This window comes from Marmota marmota, unplaced genomic scaffold (assembly GCF_001458135.2).
Source record: "Marmota marmota marmota unplaced genomic scaffold, marMar, whole genome shotgun sequence".
NCBI classification, from domain to species: Eukaryota; Metazoa; Chordata; class Mammalia; order Rodentia; family Sciuridae; genus Marmota; species Marmota marmota.
The window spans coordinates 5,095,330-5,123,328 of NW_026000196.1; the positions used below are offsets into that span (position 1 = coordinate 5,095,330).

At 40.5% G+C, this 27,999-nt stretch overlaps 1 protein-coding gene across 2 annotated transcripts in view; it reads left to right on the top strand.

The window, feature by feature from the left end:
• Ap3s2 (adaptor related protein complex 3 subunit sigma 2) overlaps nt 1-27,971 on the top strand; it is a 49,193-nt gene extending 21,222 nt beyond the window's left edge. The window contains exons 5-6 of one of the 2 annotated variants that reach the window (XM_015493068.2): nt 21,679-21,786; nt 23,515-27,971. In XM_015493068.2, the coding sequence (XP_015348554.1) occupies nt 21,679-21,786; nt 23,515-23,643 (237 nt within the window). In that variant the 3' untranslated portion in view covers nt 23,644-27,971. The remainder of the gene's footprint in view (nt 1-21,678; nt 21,787-23,514) is intronic. The other variant, XM_015493069.2, reaches the window with a different exon arrangement.
• The last annotated feature ends 28 nt before the right edge of the window (nt 27,972-27,999 follow it).

The window sequence follows — 27,999 nt, forward strand, 5'->3', positions numbered from 1 at the left end:
CATACCCCAATCCTAGATACCTGTTTGGTTTTTTTTAATATGGTACTTGGAATCATTTTTATTTATTGGTGTTATATAGAAAATAACTTTGTTTTTATTTGTTATCAAAAACAGAGTTCATATTTAATGCTTACGCTCCTGACATTTTATCTGTGACCATTTTGCTTATTTCTTTCCAGTCCTTGTACCTTTTCATCTTTTTTTTTTTTCTTTTCTTCCTTATTCTGCTGACTAGGATCTCCAGTGTTGTATTGAATAGAAGTGGGGATAGTGGTCATCATGTCTTATACCTTTTCAAAAAGAGCTTTCATCTTGTCACTGTGAAACATAGTATTTGCTGTAGAGTTTTTGTAAATATTTTTTATCAGGTTAAGAAAAAAAATTCCCTTCTCTTCCTGGTGGGTTTTTAATCTTGAAAGGATGTTAAATTTTATTAAAAGCTTTTTTTTCCATCTCCTGAGGTAATCATGATTTTTTTGCCTCATTATTCTAATGCTGCTTTTTAAATATCCATGAGGATATCTGCTAAGACATAAAGTAATTCCAGTTCTCTTTTTATTGGACATGGCTTTTAAAAGGAAATAAAAGGCCATAAAAATGTTGCTTGTTCTCATATGTCTTATCTTCAAATAAGTTCCATAAAGTATTTTGCTGCTGCTGCAAATTTAGCTTACTGTTTATAAAACTGTTTATGTTTAGTTTATGTGGCACTGGGAAATGACTGTTCATATCTTCTGAGGTTTTTGAAAAATGATGGTGCAAGGAGTCAGAATCTTCTCTTAGTCAGCTTTAAAATGTCCAAAGGTGTTTTTCAGCAGGTGATTTCCTTTTATGAGATTTCCAGCTTATCTTTGCCCTCATATAAAAGCAGTTCCTAATTCAGGTATGCCTTCTACTAATAATAGAACCTGTGTAGTTGCATGTGCACACACATGTGTGGTTTTTAAATTTTTACTTATATATGCAGAAGACCTGTCATAAGACAATAGGAGTATCACTGTGAGCTCTATCTTTCTTAATTGAAGACTCTCCCCACCTTAAGGTTGAAAGGTGGGAATCAGTCCTTAGCCATAGGATATCTGCATTAACTAGTCCTGGGTAACTGCCTATCACCTTATGTGGATGTGGCTAGAGTAGCAGGCCTATGTAAAAATCAAATAGGACCAAATTCTTGCTGCTGTGGCAGGTTGCTTATTTCTCATCTTGTGCTTTGTCAGTTTCCTAAATTGTTTTTGTTAATATTCTTTTTTTCACAGCTTTTATCTTCTTTTTTTCTTGTCTCTTCTCAACGTATATCATAATCTTGCTTTTACAACTGGTTTTTGAGGTGTTTTTGTTTTTCTGTTTTTAAATCCCCAGATCACTCTGACCTCTCATAGACTACAGCTCTCCCTATGCATCTGTTGCTTCCTCCTAACTGTAGTTTCATTTCCATATTTCATTTAAGATAAATTTCTTGACTGAGTGAGTGGTTTACATTCAGTCTTTTGGTTCTCTTTCATCTATTCTCTTTCTAGAACTCTATAACCTGGTTTTCACTCCTGCCCAAAATTCTTGAATAATTTCCTAGTCATCAAATCCTATAGCTGTTTCCTGATCATCATAATATGTTGTGTCTAATTATGCACTTGGGAAATTTAACATTAATAAAACCTGTTTTCCAATATTAGTTTATATTAAAACTTCCCCAATTTTCCTGGAATATTCTTTATATACCATATTTTTTTAAATCCCAGTTTTAATTATGATTCAAGTATTGCCTTTAGTTTTCATGTCTCTTGATTTCAATTGTGTCTAACAGATTTTGTAACCTTATTCTCCATTCCTTTTTTTTTTTTTTTTTGGACTCTACATACTAGAATTAGATTCATTTTCCTGAACTATTCCTTATACTACCTTTGACCCCTTGGTCAGATATTCAAGGCTCTCCACAGTTTGTTCCTATCCTGTCTTGGCTTTATGTAGCATTGCTTCTTGCCAGATACTCTCTGCTTCTGCCAGGTCTTAATCACTTTTCTAATTCCTACCTCAGAACTCTCCCCAGATTTGACTTCACTTTTTTTTTTTTTTTTAAGAGAGAGAATTTTTATTATTTATTTTATAGTTTTCGGTGGACACAACATCTTTATTTTTTTATTATTTTTTTAAAGTGGCACTGGGGATCGAACCCAGCACCTCATGCATGCCAGGCGAGCACACTACCACTTGAGCTACATTCCCAGCCCAACTTCACATATTTTCATATGCTGAATCCTGCCTATCATTCCAGCTCAGCTCAAATCCTACCACTCTAGAGCTTGTCCTCATCACCTAGCCCATTGTGATCTTTTTGGACCCTTGTATAGTAAAATTTCTATCCCTATGAGACCCTAATTTATATGTTTAGATTTTTATCCTGCTTGATTACACTGTTATTTTTTTGTTGATGTTGTTTTTATCCTCGTATCCCCCACCAACTCTAACATAGTGTCTTTTATTAAGTGGGGCTACTCTTCAGGGGAGTGTTCCTGAAGAGTTCCCAGGATTCTAGCCCTATAAACTTATTTGCAATTTAAACTGTCAGAAGTTAAGGTCTGATTTTATGGTCTTGGAGTAGCCATCAACTCTTGACTGTGCTGTTTGGAATTTATCTTGCCCAGGGCAATTGATTCCCCTTTGCTTTCTGAATTCCCTAAACATAGTTCAACATCATGACTGAGTTGGGTGTTGGTGTTAATTGTGGTAAATTGAATTTTGTTTGAAGAAAACTATGTGGATGACCTAATATTCTAATCTACCATTGTCTCAACAGCTAAGTGGGGCTTGGAACTCAATTGGGCTTTCAAGATTTAGTCATCAAAAGTCACAATTCAATGGCTATGTGGAGGGGTTAGGCAGTATAGATATCAGTCTGCAGTGGGCTGTCTCAGGAGAGTAGGACCTATACTTCTGGGTAGACTTGTTCAAGATAACCTTGTAGTATAGGATTAAAATCTCTGCAAAGTATTTTGCTGAAATGGGAAAATACCGAGCATTCCAAACTATACTTGTGAGTGCTGAGATGAAGGATCATAAGCAGTAATAATGGATTGTATTCATCAGATGTCCCTTCTCAGGACAGATCTAGTGATAACAAGGCTCATTAATGCTCTCCACACCCTAGTGATTTTGAAACAGGTGACTTGATCCCTAGTCTCCAGAAATGGAAGAGTGAAGGACACATATTTTATTTTTGATGAAGGTGGAGGAGTTGTTTTGGCCTAGAAGAAGAACAAGACATTCTGTTTGAATTTCAGTTCTTGTAAAAGGTGCTGGTTGGCGTGTCTGACCATCCCTGACCACCTCTGTTTCTCTAATCCAAGAGAGAAGAGGGGAGCCGAAGCCAACCTTGTGTTTTGTGACATCTCCAGTCCTTCTCTGCTGATACTTGATAGATAAGAATTTTGTATCAGGATTGGGTTTTTTTGCTTAAGCATGAGGAAATTTACTATCTCATGCCCAAAGGCCAGCTGGAGGGGGGAATTAAAGGATGACTGAGACAATAGTTTGATATTGTCTTCAAAGACCCAGATACCATCAAACCATCTGTTATCTTCACTCCTTCATGATGGCTACAGATGTTTATGTTTCAGAGGCCAGTATCTTATTCCCTCAGGACACCTAGAAATTAGAAATAATTTCCAAGATTTCTATAGTTTATTTAAAAAGAAAAGATTGCTTCAAACTATACCTAATATCTCCCCAGTATACACTGTTGTTATTTCAACTTTGCTCAGCCTCCATGCAAACTCTCATTGGTTGCCTGCTACTTGAAATAACAGGAAGCCTCTTTGGTTTGTTTGGTTATTCTTTATTACTGGTTAAGAGCAGTAGGAAACCTAGTGTACACAAAACAGCAAAATTTGACTTAAAGCTATAAGTCAGGCAGCCTTTTCAATAAAATCTGGTGGTTGTCAAACCAGTCAAGAGCAAAGCTAATTACCAGCGGTATTGCTTCATGAGTTGCACATGAAATAAACTGTATATACCATGTTGGCTGCTGCTTTGTAAATGTCCTTTAAGGCTGGAATTGAGATTCGATTCTACTGTTGTTGCTCTTATTCCTTATATTACAGAAGAGGGTGAGCCGACTCTGAGACAAGGAGCAGAACTTCTTGAGCCCTAGTGAAAAAACCCTATGCTAGGCTTGATTTTTCTATCAGTCAGCCTAGACTCAATAATACATAACTCCAAAATCCCAATAGCTAGGGAAGTACAGTCCTATCTTGTCCCCAGGAGGGAGGATTTATATGTATCACTCATGTTTAGTGTCCACTGTGTTGTGTCTATTTAGTATAGTCACCTGGGAGTTCAGGCTGATGAAAGTCCTCCTCACCTTGTGTTTCTTTTTTTATATATATACCTTTATTTAATTTATTTATTTTTATGTGGTGCTGAGGATTGAACCTAGGGCCTGGGACGTGCTAGGCGAGTGCTCTACCACTGAGCCTCAACCCCAGCCCTCTCACCTTGTGTTTCTACCTGGGTACTTGTGTGTTGGCTCTCACAGTGATATAGCCCATCACCCATTTCAGTAGTCAGTTTAAGACAGATTGACTATGCCCAAGGGGCTAGGGAAGTACAGTCCTACCTTGTCCCCAGGAGGGAGGAGAACCTGGAATAGTTAGGTTGTGTGTGGGATTTTTTGTTGTTGTTGTTGTTCTTTTTAGTTATACATGACAGAGGAATGTATCTTGACATATTATACATACATAGAGTATAACTTCCCATTCTTATGGCTGTACATGATGTAGAGTTACGCTGGTTGTGTATTCATATATGAACATAGGAAAGTTATATCCGATTCATTCTGTCTTTCCTATTCCTATTCCCCTCCCTTCCCTTCATTCCCCTTTGTCTAATCCAGTGAACTTCGGTCACCCCCACTCCATTGTGTGTTAGTGTCTGTGCATATCAGAGAGAACATTTGGCTTTTGTTTTTTGGGGGGAGGGTTAGCTTATTTCAATTACCATGATAGTCTCTGAAAGAATTCCCCACGCAAAGACACTTCGCCGGGAGAATTCCAATTTTATTGCAAAAAGCAGTGTGCTTATATAGAACTAAGGGGGAGATGGTAGGGTTTAGATAAATGGCAGGCAACCCGTTTATTGGCAAGTTCTTTCAGATATCAGCTCCGGAGCCCAGGAATTAGTTCTCATTGGGGCTAAGGTTCCCCGCCAGCGAGGTTTGAAATTGGCGCCGGCGGGAGAGTTCACATGGGCGGGAACTTTTCGCGCCACTGCAGAAAAGAAGAAGGTAGGAAGAAGAGGTGCTTAGGCGCCATGTTGGGTTTTTTTTCTCTGGGGTATGGCTGCCATTTATACTTTTCCCAACAGTCTCCAGTTCCATCCATTTACTGGCAAAGGCCATAATTTCATTCTTCTTTATGGCTGAGTAATATTCCATTGTGTGTGTGTGTGTGTGTGTGTGTGTGTGTGTGTGTGTGATATTTCCTTAATCCACTCATCTGTTGAAGAGTGCCTAGGTTGATTCTATAGTTTAGCTATTGTGGATTGAGCTGCTATAAACATTGATGTGGCCTTGTCACTATAGTATGCTGATTTTAATTCTTTTGGGTATATGCCTAGGAGTGGGATAACTGGGTCAAATGGTAGTTTCACTGGAATAGTTTTGAATACTACTACTGACTGCCTCAGTTTTTTTCATATGTTCTTTCAGAGGGAAAGCTGATGTTTGATTCAGTAACACTTTATAGGTGGGAACCTAGAAATTATAGTATTAACAAAAATAGAGGAATGCTCTTATAAGAAGGAGATGTGGTTGAATCTTAAGGAAAGGCATCTCTAACAGAATATTTAGTATTTATTTCTTACATACTTCCCACATGAATTTAAGGCTACTCAAAAAATTAAAATTCCCTGACATAATAAATTGTTTCCCTGTCTGAGGAAAGATCCTCCCTCCTTGTGTGTGCTTTGTACAAACCATCTCCCCTCACCTTTGGCTCTCCGACCTTGGTGAAGTACTGACTTCTGTTGAAAATGTTTTTGATTTTTCTCTCTGATTATCAGATAAAAAACAAACATTTATTAACCATTCACACTGCAAGAAGGGCATTGCTAAATATTGAGATACAAAAATAGTGAAGATAGAGATAAAATTAGTCTTTTAGACAGATTCCTTACCTGCAAGAAGCTCATAGTCAGACTAGAAAGATAGGTCACTTGGATCTCCCTTGGTCTCAGAGTAGATAACACCTTCCCACAACACCTTTTGGAAAGGCGCTGCAAACTGATTGTCTTGTATGAAGGAGCTCTCGTCATACACTGCTTTTATAGAAGTGTTTACAAGCACTGCCTTAGTCATATATGTATAGAATATCTGCATATTGCATTTTATATAGCCAAAGGGCATGTATATTATTTTTACAAAATGATACAATACCTAGCCACAACCTCTTTTATTTAATAATATTGATAAGAATTGGAGAAAGAAAAATGGTACTTTGAAGAAATAGCTATTTTTGAGGCCAGGCTCAGAAATGGAGGAGGGTGAGATAGATGATACCACACCTGCAGCTTTTTGCTGAGAATTTGGGGCCCTAGGTATGGGAGCATTCAGGCAGATCCTTGGCTGAGTGCCTAGCCCCCCAGGTGTGACTTGCCAGATAGCTGGAGAGAAAACGCTGGCAATATGAGGTAGAAAATCAGTTCCAAGTGAGAAGAATAATGAAGGCCGCATAAATTCTGGTAGAAAATAAATCAAGGGAGGGGCTGGGGATGCTATTCAGTGGAAGAGCAGTTGCCTGGCTTTGATCCCCAGTACTGCAGAAAGCCAGGGAAGGGAATCACAGAAAGGCAAATTAATGTTAATTGGCAGCTGCCAAGTGCCAGGCATTGTGCTGGGTACTTTGTTCTTAGTTATTTTTATAAGATAGGTGATAGTATTTCTGTGAAACAGATGAGAAAAGAACTTAAGTTAAAAGTACCTGAAATGTTAAAACCCATATTCTAAGCCACAGAGTTAAGAATTTTAAAGCATGACTGTTAAGATAGATATATGTGTAAAAATGTATATGATTTGTCAACTTCTTTTTCCAAAAACCAAAATTTTAGGAGACAAAACAGTAGGAACAAAGGCTCACGGTATAACAGAAGGTGGGAAGGATATGTGTGTGATGGGGATAAGGGCCACAAAGATTTGAAGCTGTGCATAAAACCTGGCTAGACAGTGGGTCTCCTGGCAGAAACACTGTTGGCATTTTGGGTAGTATGATTTCATTGAATTGCTGGTGTTTGGTATCCCTGGCCCCTCCTGCTAAATATCAATGGGGCACCCACCTGATCCATTTTCAAAGACCCTCTGGGGTGGGAGTGGCACTGTCTTAGATTAAGTGCAGTGAGTTGGAACACTGAGTGTGGGAGTTTTGAAGAAGTAGACAACAGTGTGGAGAGCCTTGTCTCTGTGTTGCTGAACACTTTCCAGGGCCCATTTTCACAGAGCATTTCTGACGCTTCCTCATTCTTAAAACATTCTTTGTTCTTAGTTTCCGTGACATACATTCCACTTGGTATTTTTTCTCTTTCTGACCATTCTTTCTGGCCTTCTGGGTTTCTTATCTTCTAAAGGGTTCCTTTCCTCTTTTCTTTTAGATACTTCCTTCTCAGGAAATCTCCTACAATCCTATGACTTCACTTATCTGTTTACTGGTTGACTCCTCAGTGCCATCTGAACTCACTGCACTTCATACTCCAAAATAAAACCTCTAACCCCTTCATCTCCAAACAGTTCTGGCTTACCCTTCAAGGAAGGTTTGTCCTTAGAAAGCGATTCCTGGCATTCACCTCCCATACATAGATAGAAGTAGGCAGACTTGTCTGGTTTCCCCAGCACTCGTAACTTTTGTTATGGCATCTAGGATTTTTTTTTTTTTTTTTGCTTATTTGCATGGTTAAGAGCACACACCCCAGAGCCTACGTGGCCAGGCTTGAATCCTGATTCTGCCACCTGTGAACTATAGGACTTGTACCTTGTGTGTGATATAAAGTACTTAGAATGGTGCCTACACATAATATTTCATTATTGTGTTGGCTTTCCCCACTAGATAGAACTATGAAGATTGGGATTGGACTGTCTTGTTCACCACCATATTTCTAGTTGTTTCCACCATATTTTCAGTTGTCTTGTTAACCACCATATATCCACTAGTTGACACATACTGATCATTTAATTACTGTTGAATTCATATATCTATCCACTATTCTAGTTGCTAGGGAAACAGTTAATAAAACATCTTCATGAATCTTCCATATGGTGTAAGAGAGAAAATGAACATGATAAGTAGTGGTAACTTAGGGAAGAAAGCACAGTAAGATAAGGGTTGGATAGATATGACTTGATGTTTTATATAGGGTATTCAGGGAAGGTGTCTGATTAGATAGCATTTGAGCAGAAACCTGAACATAGAGAAGTAAGAAATATGTGGCTCTCCAGAGAACATTCCAGCTAGATAGCACAAAGTCCTTGAGAGGCAAGGAGTGTTTGAAAGACAGCAGGCAAGCCATTATGGCTGGATCTTAGTGAGCAAGGTGGGAAGGAATAGAAGATGGGGGGAGAGAGAGGGAGGTCACTATAGGTCATGGTTATAGAAGAAACTGGTAAGGGTTATTGACTGCAGAGGCAAACTAGAGAAGTTCAGGGACTAACTTTTCAAAAATGTTATAACATGCACATGTTGTCTGTGTGTCCTTTTGGGTTTTTTAGGCCCAGTGCACTGAAGAGTACAGGCATACCTCTTCCCCGCCCCCCCCATCTCCCTCCCTCTTTCATCTTTATTGCCTAGCATAGCAAACAGTCAAATCACTCTCTGCTGCTGTAAAGCAAAGTCTGAAATTGGGGCCAATAAAATGATTGTTTATAGATTGTCCCTGTGATTAACTCCCAGAGCACAGGTGGGGAGGGCCAAGGGAGTGTGTGCACAGTGAAGGTAACGGATCAGAGTCCGCTTCAGGACACATTTTGAATCTGAGTTGATAGTTGATAGATTTACATACTTGGTGAAAACAGTACACCACATTTACGTCTTGGTCACTATTAAATCTTTGTCACTGAATGTTATCACTTCAAGAGTTAAGGTTCACATTCTGTAGAGTAAGTTGTTGAACCTTCTTTTGAAGTCAGCCAGGGCTGAGAGGGATGCCAAGCTATCCTTCCTTATGACTCCTGATAGCACGAAAGGGGAATCATCCTGGCAAACTCGAGCTATTTCCTGGGTTTTGGAAAGTCAGTACATAAATGTGCCTCTTTGGATTTTCAGAAGACACATGCCTGAATTTACCCTATTGGTATTAGGTTTAATGTTGGTTATAGAAGTGATAGGGAAGGACTGTTCACCAGCCCTTGGGCTTTTCCTTCATATAGAACAAGTTGGAGTGTGGGCATATTCCCCATAGCTGCTAGCCCTTCTCTTTAGTCAGTCACCCTTGATTATTCATCCACTTTGACTTAGGGTCACAAATCCACATCTGATTCTGACCCAGCCTAAAGACTGGAGCTTCTAAGAGTGTGTAGCACTTCTGCTTCTGAATGACCTGACACTGCTGTACACCAAATCACTCATGTCTCCTGCCTGCTCTACCTCAATTCCTGCCTGCCCCATTTGCCTACTTAACCCCCCCACCCATCTTCTTTCCTTAACTTCCTTACTTCTCAGAGATACCATTTTTCTGAAGGCATGAAATGTCATGGAGGCCTGCTTGGCTTTCTACTTCTAAGCAGTCACCAGACAACCTTGCTTCTTTTGGTATTTTCTTCAGTTCCACCTCTTCTTCTGGGTACTTGAGTCCAGGCACCTAACCCACTTACAGGATCTCTGGAATGTGGACCCTCCCAGCCCTCAGGTGCTTTGCTCTTGGACACACACCCTCAGGCCCATCAGCTTTTTCCTTCTGCTTTCCATATATCATGCCACTTCTCATTCTGAAACATCTTCTCTCCCCCATCAAGTTTTCTACCTCCGAGATCCAGCTCAGGTTCCACCTTTGGCAAAGCCTTCTCTGAATTCCACTATTGTAGTTCTCCAAATTATTTGTCTTCTTGCTCATAGTCTAAAGTTTTTTTTTGTTTGTTTGTTTTTGTTTTTTTTTTAAAGAGAGAGAGAGAGAGAGAACATCTTTGTTTGTATGTGGTGCTGAGGATCGAACCCGGGCCGCACGCATGCCAGGCGAGCGCGCTACCGCTTAAGCCATATCCCCAGCCCTAGTCTAATGTTTTTAATCTGAATTATTCCCAGTGGATTGTAAACTCCTTTGGAGCAACGTCTGTATGTAACCCATTAATTAACCAAACACTACATAGTTTACATAGAGTTTACAACTCTTGTACATAGTTAGTTGATTGGGTGACTCATAATAGATATGTTTTCTCATTCTGTGAGTTTATTTTCAAAGTATTTTGGGGGTATAAACTTTGATTGGCATAGCTAGAGGCCTATTTGAAAAACTGGATTCTAGTTAGATCTTGACTTTCAAGGTTATGACCTGTGCGTACTCAAGAGTCTCAGGGTAGTAGGACTTGCTCTTTGCCTTTGCTCCCTTGAGAGATGACCTGTGGGTGGACACAAGAGGAGTTGTGTGTTCCTTGCGTGAAGTAGCTTTATGGGCTTCCAACTTCACCAGATTCTAAGAAGGCTATCTTTGTAAAGACATTTTGGTTCCTCAATTTCCTTCGGTTATAAAATCGGGATGTCATATTTCATCAATTCTTAGGCTTGTTCAGGGGATAACATTTATGATTTTAACATCTCAAATCAAAAATTGTCTTATCATAGTTTAATTGGCAGAATTTTCATTTTATAGTCATATGTAATGATATGTTTTACATAAATCAGTGAAGTCTTGGATTTGATGAAATACAGTAACACACCGTTTTTGGTTATTTTGAGAGTTGAACTTAGTTAGTAATTGCTTAGGTCAATAAATGGTGAATTGTCTTTATTTTTACTTTTTTCCTACCAGTCTGTGTCCAGAATTGATCCCTTAAATCTACCCTTTACACACCTACCTAATGACATATTTTAAAATGTGATCTTGATTGTCTACCTTCCTCTTTAAATGATTCAAGGACTCTATGCCTGCAGTGATCTTAAGAAGAAGGGGAAGATGCCCTACTTCTCTTTTCTTCCCCCACTTCCTTGAAACTCTTACAAATGTTAAATGACATCAAATGGTTGAGTGAACTGTGTTATGCAAGTGAATTTCCATGAGTATAGAAAAAAACTGTTGGGACCACCACCAGAAGGATGAAGCTAAGGCCCTCAACATCATATACTACAAGGCCTTCACGAGCTCTCCTAGCCTGCGTTTGTGTCCTCATCTTTTGCCATTTCCTGCTGTAAACTTTGTGCTTCAGCAATACTGAACTATTTGTATGATTTGTCATTAGGTAAGTTATAGTTTTGTAAGTTTTTGACCCAGGTTGAGGAGATCGAGGGAGGCCCTGGGGTTTTCCATGGGCTGTGATGTAGAAGGACAGAAATTGTGGGGATAAATGGGATTGTGGCAAAGGTTTGTGGATCCAGGCATTGCATTTAGAATTTCTTTCAATGGTCAAATACATTGTAATTTACTTATCTGTTTGCCATTTGTTCAGATTGGGCAGAATGATAAAATCCCAGGGTAGAGGACAGGGACATTTCCTCAGAGGACACAGATAAGTCCCAGGGATGGGAATGGTTTGATGTGCATTGTAGCTCAATACAGTTAAGAACTATCTGACAGTTATTGTGCTCAACATTGAAAAGGGTAGCTCAGAAATAGTAATGAGCTCTCTTCACCAAGGTGAATGATCTATCACATTAGTGAAGGATTTATTCCATTTTAAGAGTCACAGAATAGTTTTTAGCATTGAGAAGGAGGTTGGACAAGATGGCTTTGAGTATAACTTTCAAATTCATTAGCAGCTATCAAATACTTCCTATGTATCAGGCATGTAGTAGCTAAGTGCATTATATACTGTATAGTTTATTTCCTGCTTATCTTTTTTAATCCTTAGAGTAGGCCTCGTGCAGCTGGGGTTGTGGCTCAGTGGTAGAGCACTTGCCTTGCATATGTGAGGCACTGGGTTCAATTCTCAGCACCACATATAAATAAATGAATAAAATAAAGTTCTGTCAACAACAACAAAAAATTAAAAAAAAAAAAAGAATAGGTCTTATAACTAAGAACTCTGATTCTCCACATTTTACAGATGAAAAAAACTGAGATTTAGAGATAGGAAGCCTCAGTTTCTCCAAGATCATACAGCTAATAAGTGACAGAGCCAGAATTCTGAGCCTGGACTCTCTGATTCTGGGCCTACACTTTTTCTCCACCATGCTACATCATCTACAGTGTCCCCTTCTGCTTTAAAAGATCTAATTGGGGCCATGTTTTGTTAGCAGATAACCAACCAAGTCAAGGATAAAATTCAAGAGGACAAGGTCTGGATTGTTTTCTAAACTCAGTAGTGTTTGGCATTTGAATCTAGTTCTGCAAACAGGCAGGAGATGAGGGGAGATCTAGGGTAGACTAGAAAGAGAAAGTCCTGCTAGAACATTTTTTAAAAATAAAAATTAGGGAATGTAGTTCAGCAGTAGAGCACCTAGCATGTACCCTGGGTTTGATCTATAGCATTAAAGAAAAAAAAAAAATTACAGAGAACCTTAACTAATAATAGTTAATAGTTTTTCAGTTGGTTTGAAAAAAATAATAACATGCAATGAGTGTACTTTGCTGCAGTCAGCTATATATATTCAATACTCAAAGAGCATAAAACATTAAGCCACTGAGTGGTAATCCTTTATTAAAGAAGATTCCTAGAACATGAAGAATAATGAGATGCTAGGTAATTTACCATTCCCTCTGCCTGGATGCCTTTGCCAGTTAATTTCAACCACCCCCTATCCTGTCCCTGACCTAATAGAGTATATTATACTTGGGTCATAGTACTTTTCACAGTCTTCCTTTTATTATAGTTGAATCTGTACATATTTTATCTCCCTTCCTTAATTCCACACCCTTTGAGGACAGGGTTCACATCTTATCTTTATTTCCTCCTCCCATCTCTTAACACTGATGTTAAACATATTTGAAAATAGATGTTGTTACAGATTATGTTCTTTTGGTGAAAATGAATTAATGCCTTGACATCTGGAGAAAACTTGAAATATATGGTAAGACTAGGGAAGATCATAAACATAGTTCAGGAGAAGGTGAACCCTTGTAATCCAGTGACTGAGGAGGCTGAGGCAGGAGAATCACAAGTTCAAGGTCAAACTCAGCAAATTAGCGAGACCTTGTCTCAAAATAAGAAGGGCTGGAGATGTAGCTCAGTGGTAAAACACCTCTGGGTTCAATCCCCTGTATCTCAAAATAAATGAATGAATAAATACAAAGCAAAACTTAGGCAGGTGCACACCTGTAATCCTAGCATCTCGAGATGCTGAAGTAAGGGGACTGCAAGTTCAGAGCCAGCCTCAGCAAAAGCGAGGTGCTAAGCAACTCAGACCCTGTCTCTACATAAAATACAAATAGGACTGGAGATGTGGCTCAGTGGTTGAATGCCCCTAAATTCAATTCCTGGTGCCTCCTAAAATAAAAAAATCTTAACAAAACAGGTTGCCTTCTTGGCCTGCTTTCTGTGCTTCAGCAGGGCTGCTTAAACTTAAAACCCCTCAAAACAGTCAAGAGTAGTTGTGATCTCTGCTAAAATGTCAACTCCTCTGATAAGACACCAATCTACTCTCACATCTCTGTGCTCTCCTCCCCACATACCTGAACACCTGCAACCTTTCAGTTTTCTTTTCTGGGTAGCTGTCACATAGAAAGGAAGAACATGTCTGGTATAGATTGAGGATTCAGTAGTGCTTAGGGGCAACTTTGGGGCTCCTGGAAGGTGTGAATCTCTTGAAAATCTTAAATCAGAGCTGCTGCTTCTTTAAAACAAAGACCTGATAAGCAGTTCTACTGTAAAAATACACAGAAACAGGAAAATAAGACTGTAATTCTTCAGAAAAGAGTTAAATAACTGTCTAGGATTGAGGGTGTAGCTCAACAGTAGAGCATATGCTTAGTATGTGCAAGGAAAAGAGATAAGTGAAACTGTATGGCAGTACACTGAATTAATTAAGTGCCTCAGTAGACAACCATACTAGGCACAGCGGTGTCACTGAGAGGAAGGTGATTAACTGAACTTAGAGAGGCCTTAGCCTTTCTTGAAATTGTTGGCCCAATCTTTGAGTCTTAGCCTCTTAACCTGAAAGAATGTTAGCATGAAGTACAGTAGAAGGTAGTGAGGATTAGGATTAGCAAATAGCAGCAAGTTGGCAGCACTGTTACCTGTGTTCTAATTCAGAGACATACTTTCCACCAAGATGTCCCAGCAGGTTAGACAGGTTTAGTTTCGTTTAATTTACTTTACAGTACTGGAATTCGAACCTGGGGTCTCTCACTTACTAAGCACACACTCTAGCTACATTTAACTCTCTTCTGATAACTTCCATTTTTATTTTCCTGTTTTGTGTGTTTTTACAGTAGAGCTACTCATCAGGCCTTTGTGGGCCACAGAAACTCTGATGTAAGCTTTTCAGGAGATTCATACCTTCCAGGAACCCTGAAGTTGTCCCTAAACACTGCTGAATCCTCATCCTATACCAGATGTTCTTCCTTTCATCTCTTAGTAAACTGGGTCACTGAAAGCAAAAGTAAAAAATTCTGTGTCCCTGTCCTGATTGGGGCATTCATACTGCCTCTAGGGAGTGTGATGAGGAGGGTCTTAAACAGATAACTTCTGTTGACAGAAAATAAGTAGGGGGCCATTTTGGATGCCCAGTGGATCCAGTTACAAAAGCATGCACCTTCAGGAGAGGGAGGACGCTATAATAACTTCCCAGAAATGAAAACTGAAAGGTTGCAGATGTCCAGGTGTGTGGGAAGGAGAGCACAGAGATGTGAGAGTAGTTTAGACTACATAGTCTAGTCAGGAGTATTTTGGCCAAGATCACTCCTACTCTTGACTGTTTTGAGGGTTTTTAAGAGGAAAACCTAAATAGGACAGAAATATAAACACCAGCTTTTACTCCTTAAAGCATGACCATAAATTTATGCTTTTGATCTTGAAAAACATCACAACAGAAATTTTTACCTCTTACAATTTCAGCTACAGAGGGGAAAAAGAAGAAAAAGAAGAAGATTTCAGGTTCAGGGCGGGGAGGCAGCTCAGTGGAAGAGTGCTTTGCCTAGCATGCTCGAGACCCAGCACCACACACATTCACAAAAGATTTCAGATACACCACCCAGTGTTTTCTACTTTTCCTTCTCCTTGTATCAGGCTATTCTGTTAGTTTATTGGGTTATCTTAATCTTTATGTTAGGTAAAACTCTTCCTGGTTGTGATTTTTTTTATGTCAGATTACTATTGGATTTGCCAAAACTAAGAAATGAATGCACTTTTGTTTAAATTCTGTTAGATGCTTCCAAACAAATTTTGCTGGTGTCATTATTTTAGACAATTGCTGAGTTAGCAGAAAACAGAATAACCACTTAATAATTCAAATTTGTTCAATGCACACTGTTAGGCTGGTTTTCAGGCTCGTAAAGACTTTTGCCTTCTTGCCCTCCTCTGTTCCTGTGGTTTTGAGTGCTATCATCTACATGACTCCAATTCCAGATTTCCTTTTCTCCCAGCCCTGCTCTGTTAATCTGGTACTTTAACTCTCAGTGTTCTTTCAGGTATTTATCTAGATTTCTGCTGGCACTCATCAGTCACTCCTGCTCTTTAATAGAACCCTTCTTTGTGCTCCGATTATATCTCTAGTTTTTTAGGTACCTGAGTTCAGTTTCGATTCCTGGCTATCTGCTTCCCACACCCATGCTTGGCAACCTCCAGTTTTATCAAGTCTTCTCTATCTCTACTCAAAGAAATTTTACCCATCTGTCCTGGTCCAGTCCACTTCATATTCAGTAGAAAAGGTCATAACTGATTTACAAGGTCTCCATGGATAGCTGCTTGCTCATCCTTTGCTAACTTATAGCAGTAGACTCATTGTGCTTATGAACAAAAGGTGGTTGTGATGTTTTCAAATCTGTTTATGCCAGTATACTGGTGCTAGAGTTATATAATTTAATTAAATAATATACAGGTGAATCAGCAGTGAGAAGAAAAGAATTGTTCTATGAAAACTAATATGGAGGATGCTTTATTTAAAAAGGAAATGACGTAGAATTACATTTAGGCAAAGGAAAAAAACACTGGGTGATGCATCTGAAACCATGAGGGGGTGGTGGGAGATCCTAATCAGTCTTGAAACATTCTATGCTTACTGCTTCGTAGGCATTGAAATTTTCCTTATTCAGAGAAACTGGATATTGTAGATGATCCATTCTGAGTGAGTTTGTGCAATAATGGCATAGAATTCTAATCAGCAGAGAAAATCTTCTTGCCCTTAATTGGTGACTTTCAAATTTTTGTTTATAGTAAATGATGGTAGGCTTGGACTTTAATGGGGAAAGTCACAATATAAGTCATAATAAGTCTTCATTATTTGAGTTGTAATACTCCAATGGAAGTCATTGAAAGTGAGGAAATCAGTGTTCTTAGTCTGCCTCCTTCCTTTTCCCCACTTTTCTTTCTGATTTTTGATAGCTATGGTTTTCTACATTCGCAAGGCAAGTCATGGACATTGACATTGTTCTGTTGCCCTGATCCTATGTTATTCTTAGTCTTCTCATTAAATAGCTTTAGCGCTCACTGCCAGTCTTTTCTTGGTGCCATGATTTTTTTCAGTCATCTTTGGGTAGATTGTCACAAGTATTTCTTTCTGTAGATTGCTCAAGAAAGAAAGACTCAGCACAGTGTTTCCCATCCTGTTACTTTTATTGGTACTCAACTGGTATAAAATCCTTGAGTCACACATCATCTTCTTGAGATTTTTTTTTTTTTTGTACCAGATTGAACCCAGGGGCACTTAACCACTGAACCAAAACCCCATATCCCTTTTCATATTTTATTTTGACTCAGGGTCTCATTAAGTTGCTGGGGGCCTTGCTAAGTTTCTGAGGTTGGCTTTGAACTTGTGATCCTCCTGCCTCAGTCTCCTAGCCACTGTGATTATAGGCATGCACCACTGTGCCCATCTTCTTGAGAGTTTTGTGAGCAATTGTCCTTTTTCCACTAACGTTAAATATTAATGTGGAAATTTTCAAGATCTTGTTTCTCTTTCAAGTGATTTGATTTTGCCTGATTGCAGAAATCTAGAAACCTTACCTAAAAGATATGTTTTGGCACTGGCTATTTGGGTGTTTTCCCTGGCATACCTGTGCCCTTGTGGTATGTAGATTCCAGACCTCTTGCAGTTGAGAAACATAATGAACTCTGTCTTTTTGTGATCTTTATGAACAAATCTTTACATGTATTTTCCTTTTGGTGTTCATTTCCTTCATGCATATGCTGCATTTCCTTTGCTGTCTTCTCTAACTTCATTTCTCCTTATTCCTTTTTTTAATTTTTATTTTTTTTTAGTTGCTGATAGAACTTTATTTTTATTTATTTATGTATGGTACTGGGAATTGAGCCCAGCGTTTCACACTTGCTAGGCAAGCACTCTTACCATTGAGCCACCACCCCAGCCCCTCCTTATTTCTTTTAATTCTTCTGTTTCATAACCTTTTTTCCGCTCTTCTCTTTTTGATCCTTATTGTGTTGTTTGTTTGTTTGTTTTTTAATTTTTTTAGTTGTAGTTAGTACAATATCTTTATTTATTTATTTATTTTATGTGGTGCTGAGGATCGAACCCAGTACTCACACATGCAAGTGCTCTACCACTGAGCTATGGTCTCAGCCCCCTTATTGTGTTTTTAGCAGTGTCTTTTCTCCCTTTTGCTCTTTCCAGTTTCACCTTCAATTCTGTAGTAGTGGTTTTTCCTTCAGCTTCTTCCTTGAGCTGTGCTAGTCTATATCTTCTCTTCTTTTCTCTCTACCCCTGCCCTAAGCTCTTGCATGTCTGCTTTGAGCCCTTGCTTCACAGAGATAGCTGTTTCATTCATTATGTATTGTCTTTTTAATTTTGCAGAATACTTCATTAAAATTTTAACTGCTCCATGTTAGTATTTTTCCAATGTCTACCATTTGTTTTTTCTATTTCTTTTTCTTTCTTTCTTTTTGTATATGTATATAGATCCTGTGCATATTTCTCTTTTATAACATCTTTAAATAAATTAGTTTTTCAGGGACCAGCTATTTCTAGGATTCCTGATTCTTGCTTGAGGGAAATACCAAGACTGTTTCAGGCTGGCTGCAGTATTCCTGTGATTAGGGTTTTGTGTGAGTTGACTTACCCTTAATTTCTATTCAGCCAATGAAGATACACTAAATAATTTTCACAATACAAAGACTTTCTTCTCTGCTGCCATAGAGACCAGCTCTGTGGGGCAAATAAAGCTTATTTATATGGTTTCTCATATAGCTCCAACTCTGTTCCAGGGAAGTTCCTGCCCTCCACAAACAAGGAATTTGGTAACACAGGACATGTGCTTTACCTACAGAAAGTATTTTTCTAGGCCTTTCTGACATCTTCAGCTCCCACATCCTCTCTTTATAGCATCCTTTCTTCCTTTCCTTCTATGAAGCAAAAGAGGCCTGGCCTGAGTGCCCTACTTCTGACACCTTTTCCACTTGTTTGGGGTTTGGAATTTGTATTATCTTTTAGTTTTGTTGGAAAAATGAAGTTTGCATTTTAATTTCTTTTTTGCATTTAGAACACATTTGAATCACTTTTTTGGTGGGCGATGGGTACCAGGATTGAACTCAGGGGAACTCAACTACTGAGCCACATCCCCAGCCCTATTTTGTATTTTATTTAGAGACAGGGTCTCACAGAGTTGCTTAGCACCTCGCTTTTGCTGAGGCTGGCTTGGAGCTGGCTATCCTCCTGCCTCAGCCTCCCGAGCCGCTGGGATTGCAGGCTTGCGCCAACGTGCCTGATTATCAATTAGAAATCTTTAATTGATTTTTTTCTTCTAACCCACTACTAGTCCCCGTGACATCATATATTGGATCTTTTACTACATTTTCTCCATAAAGCCTTCACCACCACACTGTCATAGGTATCTAAGCCCCTAAAGTTGAAGAAATATGCCACTCTGACATATGGAAAGCTTTCATTCATTCAGCACACCTGTTCTGCATTGGGCATTGTTCTAGGCCTTGTGGAGAATCATACAAGATCTTTGACATATTAGAGGCATATTTAAAATGATTCTCTATGGACTAGAGGTCAGGAATGAATAGAATAGAAGACAGTTTGGGATTCTGAGGACGTGCCATCTAAAGGGCAGAATGTGAGCTTTTGAGGAAGGCAGACCTAGATTCAGCATTCAGTCCTGCCATAGGAATAGTTTTATTGAATTCCTTATATATAAAATGAAGATTACTTTACCTACCTTAGATGAACATCGTAAAATTAATATAAATAACACTAAGTACTTAGCACATGGTCGACAACAGGTACCATTTTCTACTCGTGAAAAAGGGGTTGGTTAAGTAAAAAATAATAAATATTAGAAGTACTAGGATAGAAGCCTGTTTCTTTTTAAAATTATAATTAAATATACATAAAGTGTACCGTCTTTACCATTTTTACTTTCGAAAATCAGTAGCATTAAGCACATTCATGTTGTTGTGCAGCCATCTCCACCATGTATTTCTAGAGAGCTTTATCTTGCAAAACCAAATCTCTGTACACCTTAAAAAACAATAACCATTTATCTCCCTCCAGATACTGATGGCCTCCATTCTACTTTTTGTTATACGAATCCGATCACTCTAAGTCCCTATCCTACAGTGTTTGTCTTTTGTGTCTTGGCTTATTTCACTTAGCATAGTTACATCAACATTCACCCATATGTAGCATGTGCCAGAATTTTTTTGCTTTTAAAGGGTGAGTAATATTCCATTGCATGGATACATCACATTTTGTTTATACAGTCTTACTGTCAAATGTTGCTGCTGTGAACATAGATGTCCAATATCTCTTTGAGTTCCTGCTTTCAGTTCTTTTGGGTGTATGCATTCAGTTCTTTTGCCGAGTCATACGGTAATTTTATTTTTCATTTTCTGTGGAACCGCCATGCAGTTCATACATCCAAAGGCTACTTTTTGATGGGGAAGTGCAAACAGTATAATTCCCTAGGAAATAGTTTCAAAACCAGTCTTGTGTAACATTGCCTAGAAAGTAACTTGGCACTTAACTCAAGACTAGACCTTTGGTACTCAGCTGGGGTGAATGTGCCCCCTGGGAGACAACTGGCAATGTTTGGAGACATTAGGTTGTTATAGCCGGAGGGTGCTATTGGCATCTACTGGGCAGACATCAGGAATATGCTATAGTGCACAGGACAGCTCAGCAGATAATAATGGATCCCAAAATGTCATTAGTGCCCAGGCTGGAGATGGAAACTACCTTCTCAGCCTTGATTTCACCCTCTCTGTTACTGAAACTGCCCTCCCAGCCAGATCCAGCAGCTCCCACACCTGTCCATAGACCATCTGAAGTACTTCTTCAGGATCTTTCACCTGAAATTCTCTTTCTACTTCTCTGATATAAGAGCCACCTGTGCTTCTCACACTGTCTCTGAAGCTAGGTGCTCTCTCCAGCCATTGTTTTTTTCCTTCTCTTGCCTCCTATGGACTACTCTAATAATTTGGCACTTAGCTGACAATAGAAGGTGGTGCTTGTTTGTTTCCAACTTGACAGAAAGTAAAGTAAAGGCTATGTTAATATGATTTGATTTGAAATATGAACTGCTACCCAGTGGGCACCTCTGACTTAGCCCACACAGGGTTTTTCATGGTAGCTTTCCTGACACCCTGGGCTACAATGACTGAGACAGCTCTGTTCCATCACAGCAGTTTGAGTACCTTGGGATTAAGCTTTGTTTAGAGAACAACTAGCTGGGTGGAACCTGAGCACAAATGAATGTATAATTAGAAAAGTATGTAGAACCTACTTCTTATTTCAGTTATAAGACACTGGGTGAGGATGGTAATTCAGGAATGGGCTGTAGTTTGCCTCTGATCACTTCCTTCCAATCGAGTGCAGGCTGGAGGATCCTTCTTAAGGCACTTGGGAGATATTCCATTTCAGCTGTTCAGATAGTGACTGATCCACCATAGCTGGACCTGATGACTGCAGTTGGTGTTGATGAAGATGATATTAGTAGTGAAAACTGCCATAGAATCTGGTGTGTGCCAGGCATCAGCCAAGATGCTTCATTCACTAGTTATTTCATCCAGCCTCCAGTATAGCCCTGGAGGGAAGCTGAAGCTCTGAAAGAATAATTTGCCCAAGGCACCTGGCTAAGAAATAGCAAGCTGGAGGTTAAACAAGATCTGACTCCAAAGTGTCAGCTTCCATCTCACTGTCTTGAACGTAGCCAGGCACCTTTGCTGCTGCTGCTGCTGGAAGTTATTTATGCTGTGTGATATGCCGTGTTGGGAAGAGACCCCTGTGGTCTCCCTGGAGAGAGGGCTTAGGAGTCTTGAGTTGTGAATCAGGACCAGGTGCCCCACTTGACCACTCTGCTGCTGCAGGACAAGGAAACCTCATGGGCTGTGCCCTGATCACTGGAGTATGTGTTGACCTTCTGATTTTTCTTCCCTTCTAGGTGCACTATATCCTCCAGGAGGTGGTGATGGGTGGGATGGTGTTGGAAACAAACATGAATGAAATTGTGGCTCAGATTGAAGCTCAAAACAGGCTGGAGAAATCAGAGGTGAGCTGTGTGCTTGCCTGGGCAGAGAAAGGAATGTGTGCAAGTGCCAATTTGTGTTGCTGTGGAACCTTAGGAAATGGTTTATCCTCATCTTCTCACTCCTTTGTATCCATCAAAACTTACTGACTTGGACGTTGGTCCTGAAAATTCAGCAAGTCAGGAGAGTTGAAGTCTTAGACTTTCAGGATGGAAGTGTGAATGGAAAAGACAGATAGCAGAGGAAGGCACACAGCTTCTGGCTTGGGGGGTGATGGCCTGTTTGTGGTTTGTAATTTCTTCTCTTAAAGCCACATGCTCCCTGGAGAGATCCAGAATCCCATTCTCAGTACATTGTGGTTTCCTAGTTTATGTGCTATATGACTCTAATCTCCCAGCAGCCATTTATCATGGAAATGTCATGTGGCAATAAACTGGGACACGTGGATATGCTGGGACAAACTGGGACAGGTTGGGGACTTTGATGTTGATATCGCCAATATTGATGTTCCGTGGGATCTCAGGCAGGTTGATGTTTTTCACAGGCAATATCTTCAGAGTTTCCAATGTCCTCATTTCCAGCTAGCCTGTTACAGGGCCACAGCAGAGTTGGGGACACATTTGAAAATATCATTCCCAATCCATCCTCATGGGGCTGGGCTTGATAAGAAGTTCTCAGTGAAGTTAGTTCTATCCCCTTGACATCTTTCTGTCCCCGTCCTCAGTCTTACCAAAGACAAGCCGTCACCTATGCAGAAATAGCAGAACAAATTACCTCTTAAATTATCTGAGTGTCTTAAAAAAGAGTTTCTTTGCTTTGTATGATGGAACCTGATCTTGCGAAACAAGGAATTCTCTACGTGAGGATTGGCAGTCCTGCTGAGGAAGCTTTTCCAGACCGCAGCTCTTGTGGCAGCTTTAGTTCTTTGAGAAAGGCAGTCTGGGAAACTTCCAGAAATAGTGAGTGAGTCAGAGGCAAGGGGTTTGGAAACCAGAAGAAACAGAGATTTGCTGGGTGAGGGTGGAATTGGAGTCAGTATCCTGAAAGTAGTTAATAGGGGAAATAATTTAGAGAGCCTAAGTTAGCTCTTCCCCTTCCCACACTGGGAGTGAGCCTGTAGGCCTGTCACAGATGTCTCTGCTATTTTTGTTTGTTACCAGTCTTCTGTGTCTGCTACACTCCACCTCCTGCATGTCCATGTGTCCCAACTTATTGCCACATGACATTTCCAAAGCCAGCCCTTTTCCATATTACATTCTTAGTTGGCAAGCAATTGCCCTAAAGCTGTGACATTCCATTTTTGAATGAACCTGTGGCTTTGCCTTTATCTATAAGATTGTCTCTTGAGGAAAGGATTTCGTTTTGTAACCAGAAAAGCACTATCCTCAATGCTCTTTACAGCTTGGATATACCACTTCAAGTTATCTCAGCCAATATCTATTAACACCCACCACGGACCAAATGCTGTTAGATTCTGAGGCTCTGGAACTGCATAAGACACAGCCCTATCTTGGAGGAGCTTGCAGTCTGATATGAGCGCAGGCTTTGGGTCCCCCATACCAAGCCCCAGCTACCTTAACGATTGTTTTGTTGGCTGCCTTTGAGGAATAAGGATGAAAATTTTAAAATTCTGTTGTTTGCTCGGTTTGGAATTTTTCTAGGTCTCCTTCATCTGTATTTTGTTTTATTTTGAAAGCATTAAGCAGATGTCACTGAGAATGGTCTCACATTCACCTCTCATTTTTCCTCAGGGTGGCCTTTCAGCAGCACCCGCGCGGGCCGTGTCTGCTGTGAAGAACATGAATCTGCCTGAGATCCCACGGAACATCAACATTGGCGATATCAACATCAAAGTCCCCAATCTGTCGCAGTTTGTCTGAGGGTGGAGGGTTGGAGACCTTAAGACAGACAAAGACAGTCAAGTCTGGAAACAATCCATTTTGAGCCTTAGAAGAGTCAAGCCTCAGGACCTTGAACCTTTCTGACTGGGAAGACCATCTGGCCTGGAATGGGGAAGGGATTCAGATACCACTGTGTGGTGCGCTTAGTTCTTGCACATACAGTCATGCCACTGTATACATGGCACTGGTGATGTGAGTGGGCAGTCAGTGTGGCCAGGCCACTTGCACATTTACCTCCTGCACACAGCTGCTCCCAGGGACTGAGGACTGTGTGGATCAAGCCCACCTGTGGCCCAGAACCCCATCACTAGGGCTGAGTACTTTCTCTGACTAAAATTTTCTTCTTCAGTACCACAGGTTTCTGAGGTCCTCTGGCATTTACTTGTGGCAAGCCACATAGGGAAGAGGACCAGCCCTTCAGACCTTGGGATGTGGCAAGTGGCAAGTAAGGGTAGGGTATATAAGAACCACAGGCTCTCCTAGGGTTACACCCAGAATCCTTTTGTATAACCAAGCTGTCTGGTCATCACCTCCTGTTAAATACATCCCCTGTGGCTTCAGTTCTGTTCTCATAGGTGTTTATATGCAGGATACAATCTAAATCATAAGCCTGGCTCATTTCACCATACTTCTGCTGGTAGAGGAGGTACCTCACACCACAGAGAGATCCTCCTCCCAGAGAAGAGGTTCTGTGACTGTTAGAGGTTAAAGCTGCCAATGTGTGGAATTTCCCAGGATTATGACTCTTCCCAAGTTTAAAACACATTCCCTTCCTAAGAGCAGTAGCTGTGTTGTGATAATGAGTCCCCCCATCAGTAGGAGACCCAATGCCACCAGTGCCAGCCTCTAGAACATGCGATCTGGGGCCCCTTGCAGGGTCCAGACCAGGAACACACTGGTGAAGACTGGAGCAGTGCTGCATCTTCTCCCTCCCTGAGCTTGACTTTGGACACTTCCAGTTCCCTCAGGTGACAGTCTCCCAGGGCTTTGGAGACCTGTAAATGTTTACATGCAAAGAGTCTTTCTTCCTGTGAATAATTTGAATTTAAAACCGCTGCTCATAGTAGGACCTCTTACTCCACATTGGCCCACCACACTGTCCTGCTGGCCAGGTCTCAGGAATGATGAGAGCTGCCTTGAGATTAGGGAGCTAACTGCACTTTGATGGAAGTCTCCCAGCCTGGCGACCCAAACTGGTTCCTCAGGCCTCCTGAAGCTGTTGCAGAGCAGGCCTGAGATGGTGCCTAGCAGGACTCTGTGTCAGGGCCATATCATTTTTCTTTTTTTGAACAGTACTTCCCATGGTTTGTGCCCATTGTTCCTGGCAGCCTCCTGTCCTCACTCCTTCAGCACCACTGTGGTAACCTCAGTGATAGGCAGTTGACCAGAAGGTAGGCCTCTTGTGGGAAAAGGGAAAGAATCAATCTGATGACAAACCCCTCACACCACTCCCCTAAGGGGTTTGAATTTTTTTTTTTTTTTTAGACATTTCAACACATTGATATCCCTTTCATGTTTGCCAACTGTGAAATAGGAATAAAATAAGGCAACTGATGCTGGGCATCGTGGCATATGCCTGTAATCCTGGCAGCTCTGGAGGCTTAGGCAGGAGGATCACAAGTTCAAAGCCAGCCTCAGCAACAGCAAGGCACTAAGCAACTCAGTGAGACCCTGTCTCTAAAAAAGAATACAAAAAATAGGGCTAGGGATGTGGCTCAGTGGCAGAGTGCCCCTAAGTTCAATCCCTGGTACAAAAAAACAAAGGTAACTGATATTTACTCTGTACCTACCATAAGGTAGAATAAACAAGATTCTTAAACAGTTCTTACGACAGACTTTCTTATCCCCATTTCGCAGATGAAGAAAGTAGACTCAGGTCCAGTAACCTGCTTTAAAATTACAGGGGGCTAAGGTTTGACACCATCTGCCTGCCTGACTATGGAAGTCCTTTTTCCCCCCTCATTGCTGAAAGTGGCTTCTCCCAATTTTATCATCTTTATAGATAAGGAAGCTCAGTCTCAAAGGGATTAATTACCTTCTCACAAACTGATAAAAACAGGCTTGGTTTTCTAAGGTAGCCAGTGACCACATCATAAACTAAGAGCTGAAAGGGTCTCTGTCTCCCTCAGTTTAACTGTGTAAGCCCAGAGTGTTAAGTGTTGTGTTGAGGGTCACAAAGCTAGAAAAAAGTCACAATTCTTGAGTTCATTTATTAGGTGGCTGAATGCATTACTGCAAGACAGTCACGTGAACCGAATTTCCTGGGATAGTCTTGGTTTCAAATGTTTTGCCTACCAGAAACAGTGGTTCCCAAAAATCATTGACTAGCCATGTGGATTATAAAAGTAAGCATCCGGGCAACCTCCCTCATACCACCTCTTAAAATGCATAAAACTGATTTTTTGCTTGGGAAAAAAATCAATTCATCTGGACCAGTCACAATACTACTGTTCATTAACTACTTGAGGTTGCCTTTAAATCCAGCTAGCTTTTTTTCCTGCTATCAGCAAAGCCATAAATATCTTTTTTTTCCTTTTTTTGTAGTTAAAGAGAAAATCTTCCTTGGCTTTTTTTTTTTTTTTTTTTTATAGAAAGGAATAAATTTTGCTGCTAAAAGATGTCAGTTATAAAAGTAGGGGCTAAGTTGGGTACGGTAGTGCGTACCTACTATTATAACCTTAGCTACACTGGAGGCTGAGGCAGGAAAATCACAAGCTTGAGGCCAGCCTGAGCAACTTAGTTCTTACAATAAAACAAATGTGAAAAAAAAAAATTTTTTTTTTTAAAGGACTGGGCATGTAGCTCAGTAATAGAGCATTCCTGGGTTCAATCCATATTACCAAAAAAAAAAAAAAAAATCTAGGTTTGGATTTACTTTAAGATGCCTTGGCCCTTGATGGTTGGTTTATAATATTGGACTTTTAATGCTCACTGACACTAATTAAAATCTGAAATTCTTCCATCATGCAGTTTCTAGTTGCCTATTGAACTTAGTTCTAGGCTCTGAAGATAGAGGGAAATGAGGCCTTGCCTTCTTAGCTGCCTATGATTATCTGAGAGTACAACTGGAGCTGTGGAGAAATCAGTGATTGTGATAATGTGGAGTATTTAAATTACTGTATCCTATTTCCTACCCTTGGCTGGGCCATTTCATCCTTGGCTGGCCACATGCTGGCTGGGCCATGCCCAGAACAGCCCATCTTCTGGGTCTGGCCTTGGCCCTGTGAGTGCCACACCCAAGATGTCTTGAGTTCTGGAAAGTTCCTGTTTATTCAGGCCTTTGCCATTTGCAGAGCCAATCCTCCCTGTATACCACCTCCACCCCACAGAGCCAGCCCAGGGAAGTTCTCTCTAGCCCTGGCTTAACTGGTGGGGGCAGGGAGTAGGCACAGGAATGTGGCTAAAACCAGTTTGCTGGCTAAATCTTAATCCGTTGCCCAGTGTTTAGTGGGGATTTCCTCAGTATGGCAATATGTTCATGGCTTTCAGATAAGATGCAGCAGTGAGTGGTACATGAAAATAAAGAGAGGAGTGGGCCTAGTCCAGGTTTAGTAATAACCAAGGTAGAGAGCTGTGGAAATATGGGAGAGACCCAGAGGAGCATATTGGTTCTTAGCAAATACCGTTTTCCACCTCCTGAGAGAAGCCATCTCACTGTAGTGGCTGTAGGTCTTTGGTCTACCCACACTTGAACACCAGCACATGGCCGGTGCTCACAGATACTTGAATAGCAGTCCTTAAGGTTCAGGCTAAAGGCTCTGTTTGGGCAGTGTTCCCACAGAAGTGGCAGATGAGAAAATGGGCCCCTCAAGGGAGGTAGTTGCATGGAAATGATTAATTCTTTCTGATTTCAGTTTTTCCCTTTGTAAGGGGAAATGACATACAGTTCAAATTTTAAGAAAAGATTGGTCAGCAAAAAGACTGATCAGTACTGTCACTCTACCACTTGGCCCCATCCCTGGAAGCAGCAAGTATTTCCAAGTACAAAGAAACAAAGTCCCTGGGTCTTTATTAACCAAAACTGAGGGCATACCTTCTTGGAAGTTATATTCCATCTGGCCCTGTTGGTTGACATTAGCCCACCATAGTCATGCCAGCCTCTTTGGGGAGGAGGGGCCTTACAGATAACCCAGTATAAAACAGCACCCCCAGTTAAGCACTACCTGTCACTATTCAGCCTTACCTTTTCCAGGGCGCTCTGAAATGTTTGGTTTTAAGTTTTTTTTTCTGGGATTAAGTTTGGGGGGTAGGGCAAAGTTTGTCTTTTTTGTCCTAGCTGCTCAATAAATAACTGTTGAATGAGTGAATGGTTGAGGCAGATGGTAATTAATTCTT